The sequence below is a fragment of the Coffea eugenioides genome, chromosome 9, assembly GCF_003713205.1.
Source record: "Coffea eugenioides isolate CCC68of chromosome 9, Ceug_1.0, whole genome shotgun sequence".
In the NCBI taxonomy this organism is placed as follows: Eukaryota; Viridiplantae; Streptophyta; class Magnoliopsida; order Gentianales; family Rubiaceae; genus Coffea; species Coffea eugenioides.
In genome coordinates this window covers 1,633,762-1,648,218 of record NC_040043.1, presented here as the reverse complement: position 1 = coordinate 1,648,218, position 14,457 = coordinate 1,633,762, and the positions used below count along the sequence as shown (strand labels likewise).

General features: G+C 37.6%; 1 protein-coding gene across 1 annotated transcript; it reads right to left on the bottom strand.

The window, feature by feature from the left end:
* Positions 1–5,350: 5,350 nt before the first annotated feature.
* LOC113783128 (copper-transporting ATPase RAN1) lies at positions 5,351–13,121 on the bottom strand. Its single transcript, XM_027329179.1, has 9 exons — positions 12,727–13,121; positions 11,101–11,715; positions 10,027–10,456; positions 9,540–9,865; positions 8,339–8,397; positions 7,883–8,225; positions 7,225–7,428; positions 6,833–7,090; positions 5,351–6,347 (listed from the first exon to the last, which is right to left on the bottom strand). The coding sequence occupies exons 1-9, from the start codon at positions 13,024–13,026 to the stop codon at positions 5,871–5,873; spliced, it is 3,012 nt and encodes a 1,003-aa protein (XP_027184980.1). The 5' UTR covers positions 13,027–13,121; the 3' UTR covers positions 5,351–5,870.
* Between the last annotated feature and the right edge of the window lie 1,336 nt (positions 13,122–14,457).

Sequence of the window (14,457 nt, the reverse complement as noted above, 5' to 3'; positions counted from 1 at the left end):
TCAATAGAGTTTGGAACTAGTGCTTGGCTCATGTTTCTTGTTCTTATACAAATTTTCTTGTGGGCTCTATTCTATATGTTTCTGTCAGTGTAAATGAGCTTGATCAATAGATTGATTGAGCTGGAAACCTACCTCATGAGCTTCAATCCTTTAAATACAAAGGAACTTTGGGTCAAGAGTCAGAAGTTTGATTTGGTTGATGATAACTTTCAAACGAAAAGAATGGACACGTCCACTATTGACCATCTGCTTGATTGAGACTGATAGACCCGCCAATGGCTAAGGTCGTGCTGCTGCTTCCAGGAAATGGCATCTTCCATGACGACTATTGACGAGGACAAAGCGTGCTTAGCGGAACCACATTTGCATCTTAAGATAAAAGCGGATCAATAGTGACGTTTTGTGATCTTTGCGTCTTTCACGCCCTTAGCCTATTCATCAATGAAGTACACAAGTAACACCGTCAAGAGATCTTTTACTAAACAATAATGTTGTCTATTTACATGACACTAAGAATTATTTTAGTTTTTTCTTGTTTTGGAGTCATGTTTATGCTGCTAACTTTTATTCCATCTACACAAGTATATCTATTTTGTGTTCTTTTAACAATATCTAGTAGGACGTAAATAGGGGTGTAATTTGCCACTAATGTGGTTTCTTGGGTGAAGGATAGGTCAATAGGAAAAGAAAAACAAGTTCACATGGCAGAATTTTCTATGGAGACTTGTTCTTGTATCATTAGGAACCAGTTATTCCATTATAACTTGTGTTCACCGGCACCAGCTATTCTACCCTCAGTTAAGATAAAAAATAATTTATCACACACAAATACTCTAGGAAATAGAGGGTATACCCTAGTAGAAAATTTTACCAGGAGAACCAGATTTTCAATGTATTTAATTTGTGCATCAAAACGGGAGTTTCAACACTAAAGAGTATGATGCCTTTATTTTAGTGCACATAGCAACCACATGGAGAAGTTTCCAAGTAAGAATCCACAAGGAGAGGACAATAATAATCAACATCTTATCTCTCTGGTGGCTTTTTGCCCTTTTCTGTGCATTTATTCTGCATAGACATTCTCCACTTGCTCAACCATGAAGCCACACCAAACTGATGAATTATTTGGCTGCACAGACCCTCAACCAGCTTCACTTCCTCTCTCTGATGGCTTTTTGCGCATATGTAATTAGTATATACTGCTTTACTTAATCCCAATCCCCATTAACAAGTAAGAAGACTCAGTAGTGTGGTTTTGGTAAATGCTAGAGGTAACTGTGACTGACAAACTTGCCAATGATCTTTCTTTTGTATAAATTCTTTCTTTTGCCAATTCTGCTTTCTTACAAAATGAAAATTGATTCGGCGGGCTATATGGTGCCAAATTATGTCCTTTTTGGTTCTCCCATGCACGCTTGATCTATCTTATTCCATTTCATTAAGAGTTTTTCCTTTTTCGAGACCACCAATCTTTACAAACACTAATAGATCACCATTGTTTATAGTGCATGACCAGGTCAAGTTTGGCATTCTTTCGCTCTACTATTTATTTCCACATAGCCCCAATACTTTGACTGCGAGCCTCCCGAGTTTTACCACTCATCATCAACTTATAACTATGTCATTTAACTATACTAAACCCGTTGAGGTTTAACTTTCAAATATACACATGGCGGCGTGGCATGATCTAAATCTATTAGCATAAAAAAAAACTCTTTACATGAAATACTTAATCGTTTAACTTACTGTAAAAAAAGGTTGAATTAGTCTGCTAATGCACACGCTTTGTTTGTGTGGGTGATAGGCGCAGAGGACCCCAAGTCAACTGCCGTGCAGCAGCTAGACATCACTTTGTAAAATGTCAAGTCATCAAATCCCAGCAAATGCAACATCCTTTTTCACACACATGTATGTTGGAACCTTGTCTCATTAACAAGGAAAATGACCAATTTCGCCAAGCCTGTCTTGCTACTCAATCTATTTTATTGACCGGAGAGTTTTCTGCAATATCTTCCTATCTGATTATGTCAAGCGTTTTGTTTTCTTTTGACATAAGAAACCGTAAAAATATCGTCACCGTCCCAAAGGGTTTCTATGGGTCGCTTTTTAATTTTAACAGGGCAGGAAAGAATATATATCTTGTTTGTTAGCCATCAAAATCAAGCTTCAATCTGATTCTCATTCTTGCTAGCCATCAAAATCGATGGCAGTCTTCCCTGGCTTCTCTAGGCTACAGTCAATACATATACATGTTTCCACCACAAATCACGTCAAGCAATTTAACTGAGTCCAGCAGACTACTAGTCTATGGTACCTGAGTGTGGAAACTCTTGGCTCGTACAAAATACTTTGAACCTTGTAAATGAAGGAATCTAGTTCAGTATTTTAGTCTCCACAGTAACCCTATTGGTTCCGGTGCCACATTAACAAATGATTTGCTTAAAGCTAGAAGAAAAGAGGGCTCGTGCACAAAGGACAAAAATCTGTTGTATTATGGAGTAATTAATTTTAACTGTTGATTGTGAGTAAAGTCTACGAGCCTGTTTGACAAACAAGCTTTTGATCAAATTTGTCTGTTACAAATTTTTTTAACAACTTGTAATTTCAAAAAAGTTTTCAAAATTTTTAAACTATACACTTCAAAATATCAAAAAATTTACATATTTCAAAAATTTTTTCTACAACTTCTACAATAAATTACAGTAAAATTTTAGACAAACACCCAAAAAACTTATTTGCCAAAACGGGTCCTACGTTCAAAACTAAACCTGCTTAATGCAGACAGATATGTACTAGTAAGCTTTACCCATAGGAGTAGTTTATGGTTTATGCTAATAAGTAAGATTGCAAAAGTAGGACTTCTAAGTTGGTCATAGTTACTTTCTATCTTATGGAAAGGTGGCTCTGGAACCTGAGATAAATGATGGTTTCCTGGATAGCTTCCTCCTTGAATTGGTCCATCTATCGTACTTGTGGAAAGTATGTGACCCTTTTCCAATTACTATTTGTTAAGGGCATAAATGGCTATTCAGAAGTTTTTTTTTTTTTTTTCGATTGTCATCTCTACTCCTACTCTATTTACGGGGAGGCTCAACTGAGTCTATGGGAATCGATGGGAACAGAATCACCACCGGACCAGACGAGTGCACTACACAGTACACACCCGTCTGGATTTGAAGCAAAGCCACAAGAGTGGCAATTTTTAGTGGAAGGCAAGGTTTGAACCCTTGCCTCCCACCCCACCAAAGCTTTAAGGGCTTGGTGGTGGCCACCAGCCCAAGAGCTGGTGGTTGGCTATTCAGAAGCTGAACGAAATTTTAGTGAACATTAGTGCTGTGACCCTTAATAAAAGTTTAGCAGTCTAACTGTAAAAGCGCATAGACTTTTGTAATAGCCTTCTTCAACAGCAGAATAATGCCAAGGCCCAAAATTTTCTTTCCTTTATCGGTCAAATTCTGAGTAAAAGATGGTAGGTGGGAAAACCGAATTCATTTGTAGCTATGAAGTGATGGCCACGGATTTATGTTAGTCATCCTCCTCCCAACTACAGCAATTATCGCTTTAGTTCACGTTTCACAATGCGGCATTTTCTTTGCAGATGTCAGGCCATCGTATCTGGTCTTCAATATCAAATATTTGGGGTGGCCAAAAATTTTTGCCAGTAGTCGTATCTCACGATGGTAAAAACGTACCGTACATTAATTTGATATAGAAAAATATACCGTTTTGGTTGCTATTTTTAGAAATTTTTATAAAAAAAATTATATTATAATAATTTAATATATATGAAATAAAAAATAATTAAAAGAATATACTGACGATAAACGTAAAAATTTTACTACAGAAAATTGCAATTCCAACCTTTATAGTTTGGTGTTCACGTTTTGACACCGTGAGTTATCGTGAAAGAACTTGCCAAATAAAACAAATTGTCCATAAACACTCCAAGATGAAATTTTTCATAAACGATGAGATGTAGAAGGGGCTGATCAGTGATTACGGGGAAAGCTAAGAACCCATTGCAATTTCCATGTTTTTCCCCATTTTTTTGTGTTTAGAGTTGCCAATTTTGACGCAGAATCAACCGACGACCCTATACTGACAAAGCTACGGTCGTTGTTCAACAAAATCGCCATCATGTACAAGATCCTTTTCAACCCTGCAAAAGCACGTTTCTTGATTCTTCAGTGTCCTCTTCTTCCTAAACATTTTGGCCTTTTCTACTGCTATTACTAATTTAAGGATACCAATAAAGAGCAGTCAATAAATTGCCCTTCGATCGGCTTGTGAAGATTGAAGTCCTCACTGTGCAGACAAGCAGAGACGATGATAAATACACATGATGATCTAACAATTTGATCACCTCATACAGTCTCCATTTCTTTTGTGTTCAAGTCCTTTAAACTTTTGGTCTCTTTGGAAGGGGCAAATCTTTTGCCTTGTGATAGTAATTAACATGAAATAAAATCTTTGGTAACAGATAATGGTTACAAGTTATAACAGGTTGTCAATTTTTATTAACGAGTTGGTGCAATATGATGAGTCGTCGGTATAAAGTAGATGTTGGAAACATTAACTCATATATTAAAAACAACTCTCAATATAAAAAATAAAAAAAAAAAACCACCACCACCACCGCCACACCTACGACCCTCCCTCCTCACTTCTCTCTCTCCCCCCATCTTTCCTCCCTCTCTCCTCCTCCTCCTTTCTTCCTCCTCTCTCACCTTCCTCTTCCTCCATTCCCTTTTCCCACTCCCCAATTCCCCCTCCCCTTCACTGACCGCAACCTTTCCTGGTCATGACCAAATTTGATCGTGACCAAAAGATTGCTGCCAAAAGCTGCGACTCATGGCTTTTGGTCGTGACCTTTTTGGTAGCGACCAAGAAGGTTGCGACTAGAGTCGCAGCCACCACCCACGAGTGGGCAAAGGATTTGGGGTTCAGGGAAAGAAAGGGAGTGGGGTGAAGGGAGAGGAAAGAGGGAGGAGGAGTAGGAGGGGGAGGAAAGAGAAAGGAGAGAGGGGGAAGGAGGAGGGAGGGGGTTGTGATGGCCGATGGGTGATGGGTGATGTAAAATTTTAAAAAAAATCCAAAAAAAATTTATAAATTATAAAAAGTCTCAAAATATATTTTAAAAATACCTCTAAAAACAATCCAAAAAATATATACAATAAAAATTTTTCATATACACAATTATAGCAATATTTTTAAAAAATACCCGCAAAAACAGCTAATTCAAACAAAGCCAATATGTGATTAATCTGTATATGTCTTTCTCAGTTGATTTAAAGTTGATCAAGCAATTTTGGACGTAAAATTCATACCACAAATAACTAAGTAAAGTACATGATGCCAAAATCCAGGGCCACTTCCTCCGATACAGATACGTTAACATGCTCATATAAACAGAATACAGATACAGACACAGACACTCGATTCAAATTTCTTGCACTAATGCACAGTTTTACAAAAAAGAAAAGAGCCTTAGGCCATGATACAGCACTCGACATTTACAGTGTAGCAAAAATACACTGTGTGAAAGGAGGAGAAACAAAAAAAAAAAAAAAAGGTGAAGGAATGTACAAAACTGAGCAGCGTACCCTCCGCGAGTCAATCGGGAACTCACTTTAGAAACTTATGCAGTTAGCACCTAATTCTATCTTCATTTTGCCTCCATTGGAACAATCCATGGAATGGCTATTTCCGGTATGGTTGCGAGTCTCAGGCTTCTGTAACTCAGCAGCAAAGGACATACAACACTTTTTAACCGACCAAAGATCCTTTCATGCACCAGCTAATCAGGGCCGGCAATTTCATTTTTAACCAATGTAGAAACAATCTCCACTTTGATAACAATGGTCTGATCTCTACTCAATGGTTATCTCCAGTATGGTAGTAAGTCTTGGCGTTCTGTACCTCCTGAGTAGTAAAGAAGAACATACAACACTTACTGATGAAAGAGCCATGCATGCACCGGCTAACCAGGGTGGCAACGTGATTCTTAACCAAGGAAAGAAAACCCCAGCAGCAACAGGTATAGCAACCACATTGTAAGCCATGGCGAAGACATAATTCAAACGAATGCGTGAGAATGTCTTTCTAGAGAGATCAATAGCTGTGATGACATCTTCTAAATTATTCCTCATCAACACGAAGTCAGCAGCCTCTATTGCAATATCAGTTCCTGCTCCAATGGCCATGCCAACATCAGCGGCTGCTAATGCAGGCGAATCATTTATTCCATCACCAACCATTGCTACTACACTTCCACCTTTCTGGAATGAATGGATAACATCAGCTTTACCTGCGGGCATCACCTCTGCCCTTACATCCTGGATACCAACCTGCAATGCAACACAAGAAGCATTCCACCTTACTGTTGATACATAAAAGAGTGATTTGAGTAGTGAGCAAGAGGGTTGACAAGATTGGATCCCATCGACCAATAATTCATTCATGGGATGTTTTTATATATATTTTCTCCAATATTTGCTGCAAAAAAATGCCAATTTCCCCAAGGAAAAAAAAAGCTTCAATAAATGGTCTACATGTAATACACTCTCAAGTTGATGCCAGCATAGTAATGCAACTTTAGTCAAGATTTTTTATGCCATGAACTGATAAGACAATAATAGTCCCCATTTGGAGGAAAAAAGCAGAGTTTTTAAACTTCAGAAGACGAGGATTACAGGCCTTTAAGAAAAAAGAAAAAGCAGAAAATCAAGAACCGCATAACTGCTAATGGGGACTATTATTGCCTTGTAATCGCTACAAATGTCCCCCCATCAACCTGTGTAAGTACATTAGAGAGATTAAATAAAAGACAAACCTCCTTGGCAACAGCTCGAGCAGTTCTCCAATTATCACCAGTAACCATAACAGGACAGACGCCCATTTTCTTTAGGCCCTCAATGACTACAGTAGCTTCCCTCTTTAACGGATCCGCTATACCAATGACACCAATAAGAACATTATTATATGCAACAAGGATGCCAGTTTTTGCACTTTCTTCCAACTCCACAACAAAATTTTCTGCATGATTAGGTATAACAACCCCACTCTCAGTCAACAGCTTCCGGTTACCAACCTATTCAGATTAAGCAAAATCTTCAGTGAGCAGATAAAAGTCACAAAAATTAAATTTCATTTCCTCTTGACCAACTTCCTAACATCTCTTTCTTTAGATACACAAAATCCTCATCAATGAAATAAGAAACTCACCAGAACCTGTTTTCCATCTGTAAAGCACTTTACACCTTTTCCAGGCACTGCAGAAAAATCTGAAACATCAAGAAGCCAGCCAGGGTACTTTGTCTCGATGCTGTAGTTTTTGCCATCCTTTGTAGCACCAGAAGATTGATCAAAGAAATGGAAATGGCGTGCATACTCCAAAATTGCTTTGCCCAATGGGTGTTCGCTGTTAGCCTAGGCCAAAAGTAAAACACAAAGAAGTCCCTTTCAGAGACACTGTTCAGCAACAGCTAGCAATTTTGCACTCTATTCTCAATGACCATACAGAAAAAATATGTATTTGTGTCCAGAAGCAAAAATATGACAAACAGCCATTCTACAGCCCCTTTCTGATATCTATCTATCTATCCATCCATCTCTGTCTCTTTCACACATACACATACAGACACAAGACCCCACACACAGAAATAACACACAGGAAAATATCCAATGCTCTGAAGGCAAGGTAGAGGAGGTAGTAGACAGCTGGAAATTCTTCTGGTGATAAAATTAAGTTATCCAAGCTGAGCAATTTTTTTTGCTTACCCTAATACTTACCTAATTCACTTTTTTAAGCTATCCAGCATTCAGAGTATTAAGACATAACACAAAAAATAAGCAGATAAATAGCCACTAGAGACATAGCTACCTCTGCAGAAGCTACCAAAGTGAGAAATTGGCCACGATCCATTCCCGTGAAAACTTTTGCATCAGTAACTGTGGCTTTTCCTTGGGTTAAGGTGCCTGTCTTATCAAAAATCACATACTTAATCTTCTGTGCCCTCTCCAGTGCATCACCTCCTTTTATTAGCACTCCGTTAGAAGCTCCAACACCCGTTGAAACCATAACAGCAGTTGGAGTCGCCAAGCCAAGTGCGCATGGACATGCTATTACAACAACTGATATGGCAAACATGAGCGCAAAAACAAAGTGACTTCCATTTTCTGGTAACCATGCTTCAGGGTAGGCGCCAAGAACCCCAGCAAAGTACCTACAATCAAACAAAAGAAATTAGTGCTTCAAACATACAACATCTCCTAGGGTATTAGCTGCATTTTCAACAACTGACATAGTAACACCCCAAATAGTAACATTATTACTCACCAACATAATAATGTCACAAATGCCATAGAAACAACTGTAGGGACGAAAACACTAGCAATCTGTAAGGCACAAAATTACCCAAAGTAAGAAAGATCAGGATTAGGTATAAAACATAATAAAGAAAGGCATAGAAAATGGTACAGAAAGCTTCATGATTTTGGGACATTCAATTAACTGGGCCACTCTAATTTCCGTCGTGTTACTTGTAAATACAAGGTGAATCATGTATCCACCGTTAGCATCTATCAGAAAGCAATCCATGTGTTCCAATTTCCTCTACTTTGTGAATGGTTTCAGAGTAAGTTTCCATAAATGATAACCTCAATGTGGCAGAAAGTACCTTGAACAAGTCCATAACTGTAGAGAAGTATTTTAATTCATGCAAGAAAATCTAGAAAACCGTAAGAAAATCTGTTGCTGTGGCTTATCAAATGGATTTTTTTTGACCTCCCACACCTCCCCAGACACAACTGCCAAACCCAGGATTCGAACCCTGAACTTGGCAGCAGGGAGAACCCTAAGAGTCCTCCCCTGGCTACTGGGCTATCAAATGGATTAAAGATTGACTACTTAGCCCGATATATCTGTTTATCAAGCATTGCAAAAAGTCTAAAAGAAACTCTACCAACCGTAGAACAAACCACTTGCTATGGACAACATAATCTCTTCTGACTATTGCACTGCCAAATTAGAAGGGATTTGCATTTAGTACAAAGTCAAAGAACTTTATTTTCTTCAACCCTGAAATCATTCTGACATTCAGCTTATTGTTAGCTAATTGCACCTTTACTGCTTTCTAGTGTCCCACTATTACTTCAGCACTGTCCTTTTTTCTTGTTTTCTTTTTTATAAGTAATTACACTCCAGAGATAATCCTTCCTGAGATGTAAGTGAATCTCTTTCTCTCCTTTTCTTTTAACATGACTGGTTCTACAACCCAAATTAAGTAGAAAGAAAAACTGCTAAAAAAGCTGGATAAATCAGGTTCACTGCACGAAAAGTGACAACAGAACAAGAAACAAATAAAGTTTGATAACCTAAGTAGCTGAACATATTGGTTGGGCATTTCAAATCAATATTAATATACAAAAAATAAGGGCAGATGTGCAAAGGCAAACACATTCAAAGAATTAAACCCACAGAAACCAGAAGCCAGGAAACATAAAGCAAAACGAGATTGAATGGAAAGGATGATACTTACGTAGTCAGCAAATTTTTGAATGGGAGCTTTTGACATCTGTGCAGTCTCAACCAGAGATATAATCTGGCTCAAGACAGTGTTAGATCCTACTTTCATGGCCCGTATGTGAAGCAAACCATGCAAGTTTATTGTACCTCCAATGACTGATGAATTCACTTCTTTGAAAACAGAAGCAGATTCACCCGTAACCATACTCTCGTTGACATGGCTTGAACCCCATGCAACCACACCATCAACGGGAACCTTTGCACCAGGAAGTACTTTTAATACATCACCAGGCTGTATAAGCAAAGCATCAATCTGTCTTTCTCCTACAATCTTTCCCTCTGAGAAAGAAAGTATTATATACTTATCAGCTGTTCATCTTCCCCACTTAGTGGAAATTATTACATCAATCTTTTGTCTATTAAAAAAAAAATGCAATTTCAAGCATATAGCAAAAAATTCGCCCCTACAAAGTTTGCGTATTGCATTTACAACAATGTACCTTTATCTTTAAGAAGCAATGTAGCCGTTGCTGGTGCGAGTTCCACCAGCTTTTTGATAGCATCTGAGGTCTTTCCCTTTGCGACAGTCTCTAAGTACTTGCCCAGAAGGACGAAGGTTATCAGCATGGCACTTGTTTCAAAGTAAGTGGGAGACCAAAACCCAGTCACTGCACCGTATAATAGTGCATATACAGAGTAAAAGTATGAAGCTGAAGTTCCTAATGCAACCAAGACATCCATGTTTGTTGATCCATTTCGGAGTGCTCTGCCAGCAGCAACATAGAAGCGCTTACCAATAACAAACTGAACAATAGTTACCAAAGCCCACTTCAGCCAATCACCCATTTGGAAGGGGCCACATCGTCGAAGTAGTAGAGAATACAAGATTGGAATATGAGGACAAACTAATCGCATGAAAATAACAGGAACCTGGTACAATTGACAAAGAGTTAACCAAATGACTGCTGGAAGCGAAGGTGTGCATGCAAAACATACAAAAACTATTTAGCACACAATGGAAGTAGCCACAAAGTTGCACTTTTCTCTGTAATGATGAAAACCCTCCATCATGTTTCAAGATATGTTAAAAGTACATAGATAGCTTACATAGAAAATAATCTGAAGTTGCTAAAAGAGGAAAATGTCTCTAACTTCAATAGTCTATACTCAAAAAGCCAGTTCTTGAGCACAATAGATCATTGGTGTAGCGTGATTTAAGTGTTCTGTAACATAACAAAATCTATTAGCCACTCTACCTACAAACAAAATAGCAACTGAATCTCAGCAACAAAAATAATTTTCTGTCAAAGGTGTATGCTTGTATGAAACATAATTGAAGTACACTCTCTTCAAAACTATTCTAGCTTAACAGATCCTTAGCATAACCCACAAGTTTACATTACCACCATTCCAGTATCCCTCAAACTCAAAATACATTACAAAATTAAAGATTAAAGAACCAATAAGTAACTGATTCAGCATACTATAATATATACTGTTGTAAAGCCCAAGCATTAATTTTCATACTCCCAGCAATGTTAAAAGGTGAAAAACAGGTTAAGGAGCCAACTCACACTGAGAAAGAAGCTAGCAGCAAAAAGCTTAAGCATATCTGATGATTCTTGTAGATCTTTTGATGCCATTCTTGTGTAAGGGTTCTTGACAACTAACTTTAGTTTCGCACTGCTTTCTCCTTCAATTGCATCAACCAATGATCTTGAACCGAGGACCTCAGGATCAAATACGATCTCTACTTCTTTCAATATCCGGTCAAAATGGAACTGTCTCACTCCCTTCAAATTACAAAGTATTTCTTCTAATTGTTGTACATCCAGCTCACTTGATACACCTAGAACGCCAAGTATGATTTTATCTTGCTCATAGCTCTGTACAAATGAAGCCTCAAAGCCAGCATCTTCAATAGCATTGACTATATCATCCTTACTGACTATGGTCGGATCATATTCCACCTCTCCAAGAGAAGTTGCCAAAGCAACTACTGCCCTTTTAACCCCTGGAAGTGTTCTTAATATACCCTCAACAGAATTTACACAGGCTGCACATGTCATACCTCCAATTGTAAATTGCCCTGTTAATGTCCCATTTGGCTTTGCATGGGAAGTACTTGGTTCAGGAATAATTTCAGCCTCAAAACCAGCATCTTCTACAGCATTTTTAATGTCTTCATCCTGGAAGAAAATGAGAACCCAGGTTCCAATGATTTTAATGCTACTTGAGCAGTTTTACATTAACCAATATTAGGGCAAGTAACGAGCTAAGCAAAATATATGGGGATGGTAAAGGATCCAAAGAACTGAGACCAACAAATCTGGCCAATGGTAAATATACTTCCACCTAGATACAAAGACAGAGTTCCATACCAATACAAAATTGATAAACAACATCTATAGCTAAATTAACTACACTTTTGATGCTTTTTACATCCTAAAAGCAGAATGACAGTTCAAACTATTAATATCATTACCAGCAATAAGGTGTTGTTTCAACCAGCAATCATGCAATCGCTCCACGTATTGCAGCCAAGCTATATAAGCACCAATCAAACAATTCTTCCAGGTAGTGCAGCCAAGCTAGAGAATCGTACAAGAAAAAAAAATCTCACTGCAATTCTAAGGGTTTAATATTGCCAATGGTGATTCCATGATAAAATTCCACATTTAAGTAGATTAATCACTTGGCATTATGTTTAATGATGAACATATTGACACTTTTTGAACTACATGATAACCTCTTCCGAAATGCAAAGCCAAAACCTTTAAGACATAGTGAAAGCTTCATCCGTTCTATCCTTTCCATTTTCATTTGCAGACTTAACTTTTCCTACTACACTTCGAATCAGTCATTTACAATCAATAAAAACTAAAAGGAAAAATAAATTTCTGTTTGCACACTTCTTCAAAATAACTACCATAGTTAACACTCCAAAAATGGGAAAAAAAAAGATGCAAGGGAAGATCAGCAGAAAGTTTAAAATTTCTATAGGAAGTAAAAAATGGAGGAGCAACTTCTATCATGTTCCAAGTCTCAAAATTTTACTTCAAAGATCCAAACAAGCTAGTATGAAGTATCCTATTAATTCCAGCTAAAATTCAACAAATCAACCACGATTTCACTGAAATTAACAGAAAAAAATTTTCAAAGCACTCAAAAGAAAAGTCACGAAAGAATGAAGACTTCACCTTGACCAAGCTAGGATCAAAGACGACGTCAGCTTTATTCTGAAGTAAGGCAACAGAGGCTTTAGCAACGCCGTCCAGTCCAGAAAGAGCAGCTTCAACGGAATTGGAGCAAGCAGCACAAGTCATCCCCGTAACTCTCACCTGAATTCTCCTCAAATTCGCCGGTATTTTCGAGGAATTAATAACTTCCTCCTCCAAATATTCTTCCAGCAGCCTCACCTCCTCCCCGGCCCCGGCGTCATCCTCCGTCGACGCTGCTCTCGCCGCCGTTAGCTGTAGGTCCCTCGTACCCGGCGCCATATATATTCCAGAAAATAAAAGCAAGGAAAAAAGAGAATATTATATTATATATATATGTTAAATAGTTGTATATCTGTATATATATATATATATACAGATACAATTTTTCAGTAGAGAGAGAGAATGTAAAAACTGTGGGTGGAGGGAGAACGGGAGAGGCGAATTGGGAGAGACAACGAATTTGTAAGTTCAAGTAAAAGGAGAGAGAAATTTTATGGATGGACGAAAAAGGGCTTGGAGATGAACGAATTCACGGTTTAGGGATTTGTACTGCATGGTTTTGGTAGGGCTGTACTACACAAGACCTATTTTTTTTGTTTTGGTGGGGGGTGTGGGGGAGGGGGGGGGGGGGAGATTTAAGATTTGAGATGGAGCAATTTTAAGAGAAAAACAACAAATGATATGAAGATTATTGTTGCATTTAGTGAGTGATTTTGATGTTTTTGAGAGTTTGGAGTTGAGGGTTTTATTACTTGAGTTTTGAAGAATGGATTGGGTTACCAAATTTAGGTTTGTTGGGTGGATTGGTGGATGTGTTTTGAGCTTTGGTGCATTTATGGTTGGGTGATTAGTTAGTTGATTACTTTATTAATGTCATTATGTCTGCTGATTTTCAGGTTTTGAGTAAGATTTGTGCCTTTAATTGTCCTTGTAAAGTTGTTATCAATTGGTTCAAAAAGTTTGGGAATTCAAGTTATTTTTCCAATCATAAACTGGAGATACAAGATTGCGAGCCAAAAGATCTCAAGTCCTGTTTGAATTGTTATTATTTGCAGGATTTTTTTAAAAAATATATATATATTTGAAATAAAAATATGATTTAAAAATATATTTATAAAAAAACATAAAAATTTTCCTTAAAAATCTGCAATCCAGACAATACTTTAGGTCAATCAGCAACATTAGAGGTTAGAGAGAAGACAAATCCATCTAAATTAAAGAGGTGCTCTGACACACTCTTTAAATTTTTTTTTAACTATATGACACGAGATCGGAACTCTCAACTTACAATTCAAAGAAAGATTTTAAATCCTTTTTGTGTCCAATTTGGCTAAGACTAGTTGGCTATTTAGGAAGAGTTAATAAGAACCATTTGGCGTACAATTGTTGAAACTAACAGTGGCCGGTTGTGGAAAATGCCATACAGGAATGATATAATACTCCTGCAATCATATAGCGCCCTTCGTTCCTTGAAGATTCCGCACTAAAACTTTGGCGATCTTTGCATTTCACGTGGCTCATGTGCTCTCTCTCAGTATTTTGTCTCGTATATTATCTAAGATAACAGGCCACCCTTTCCATACATCATCTTCCATGATTTTGTCCAATAAACAAATTTTAGTATAAGATGTCCTTTTTTTTGGCAGTACTCACCTATTCTACCGTATATTCACACATACTAATAATTATTATTCTTTTTTATATTTGTAT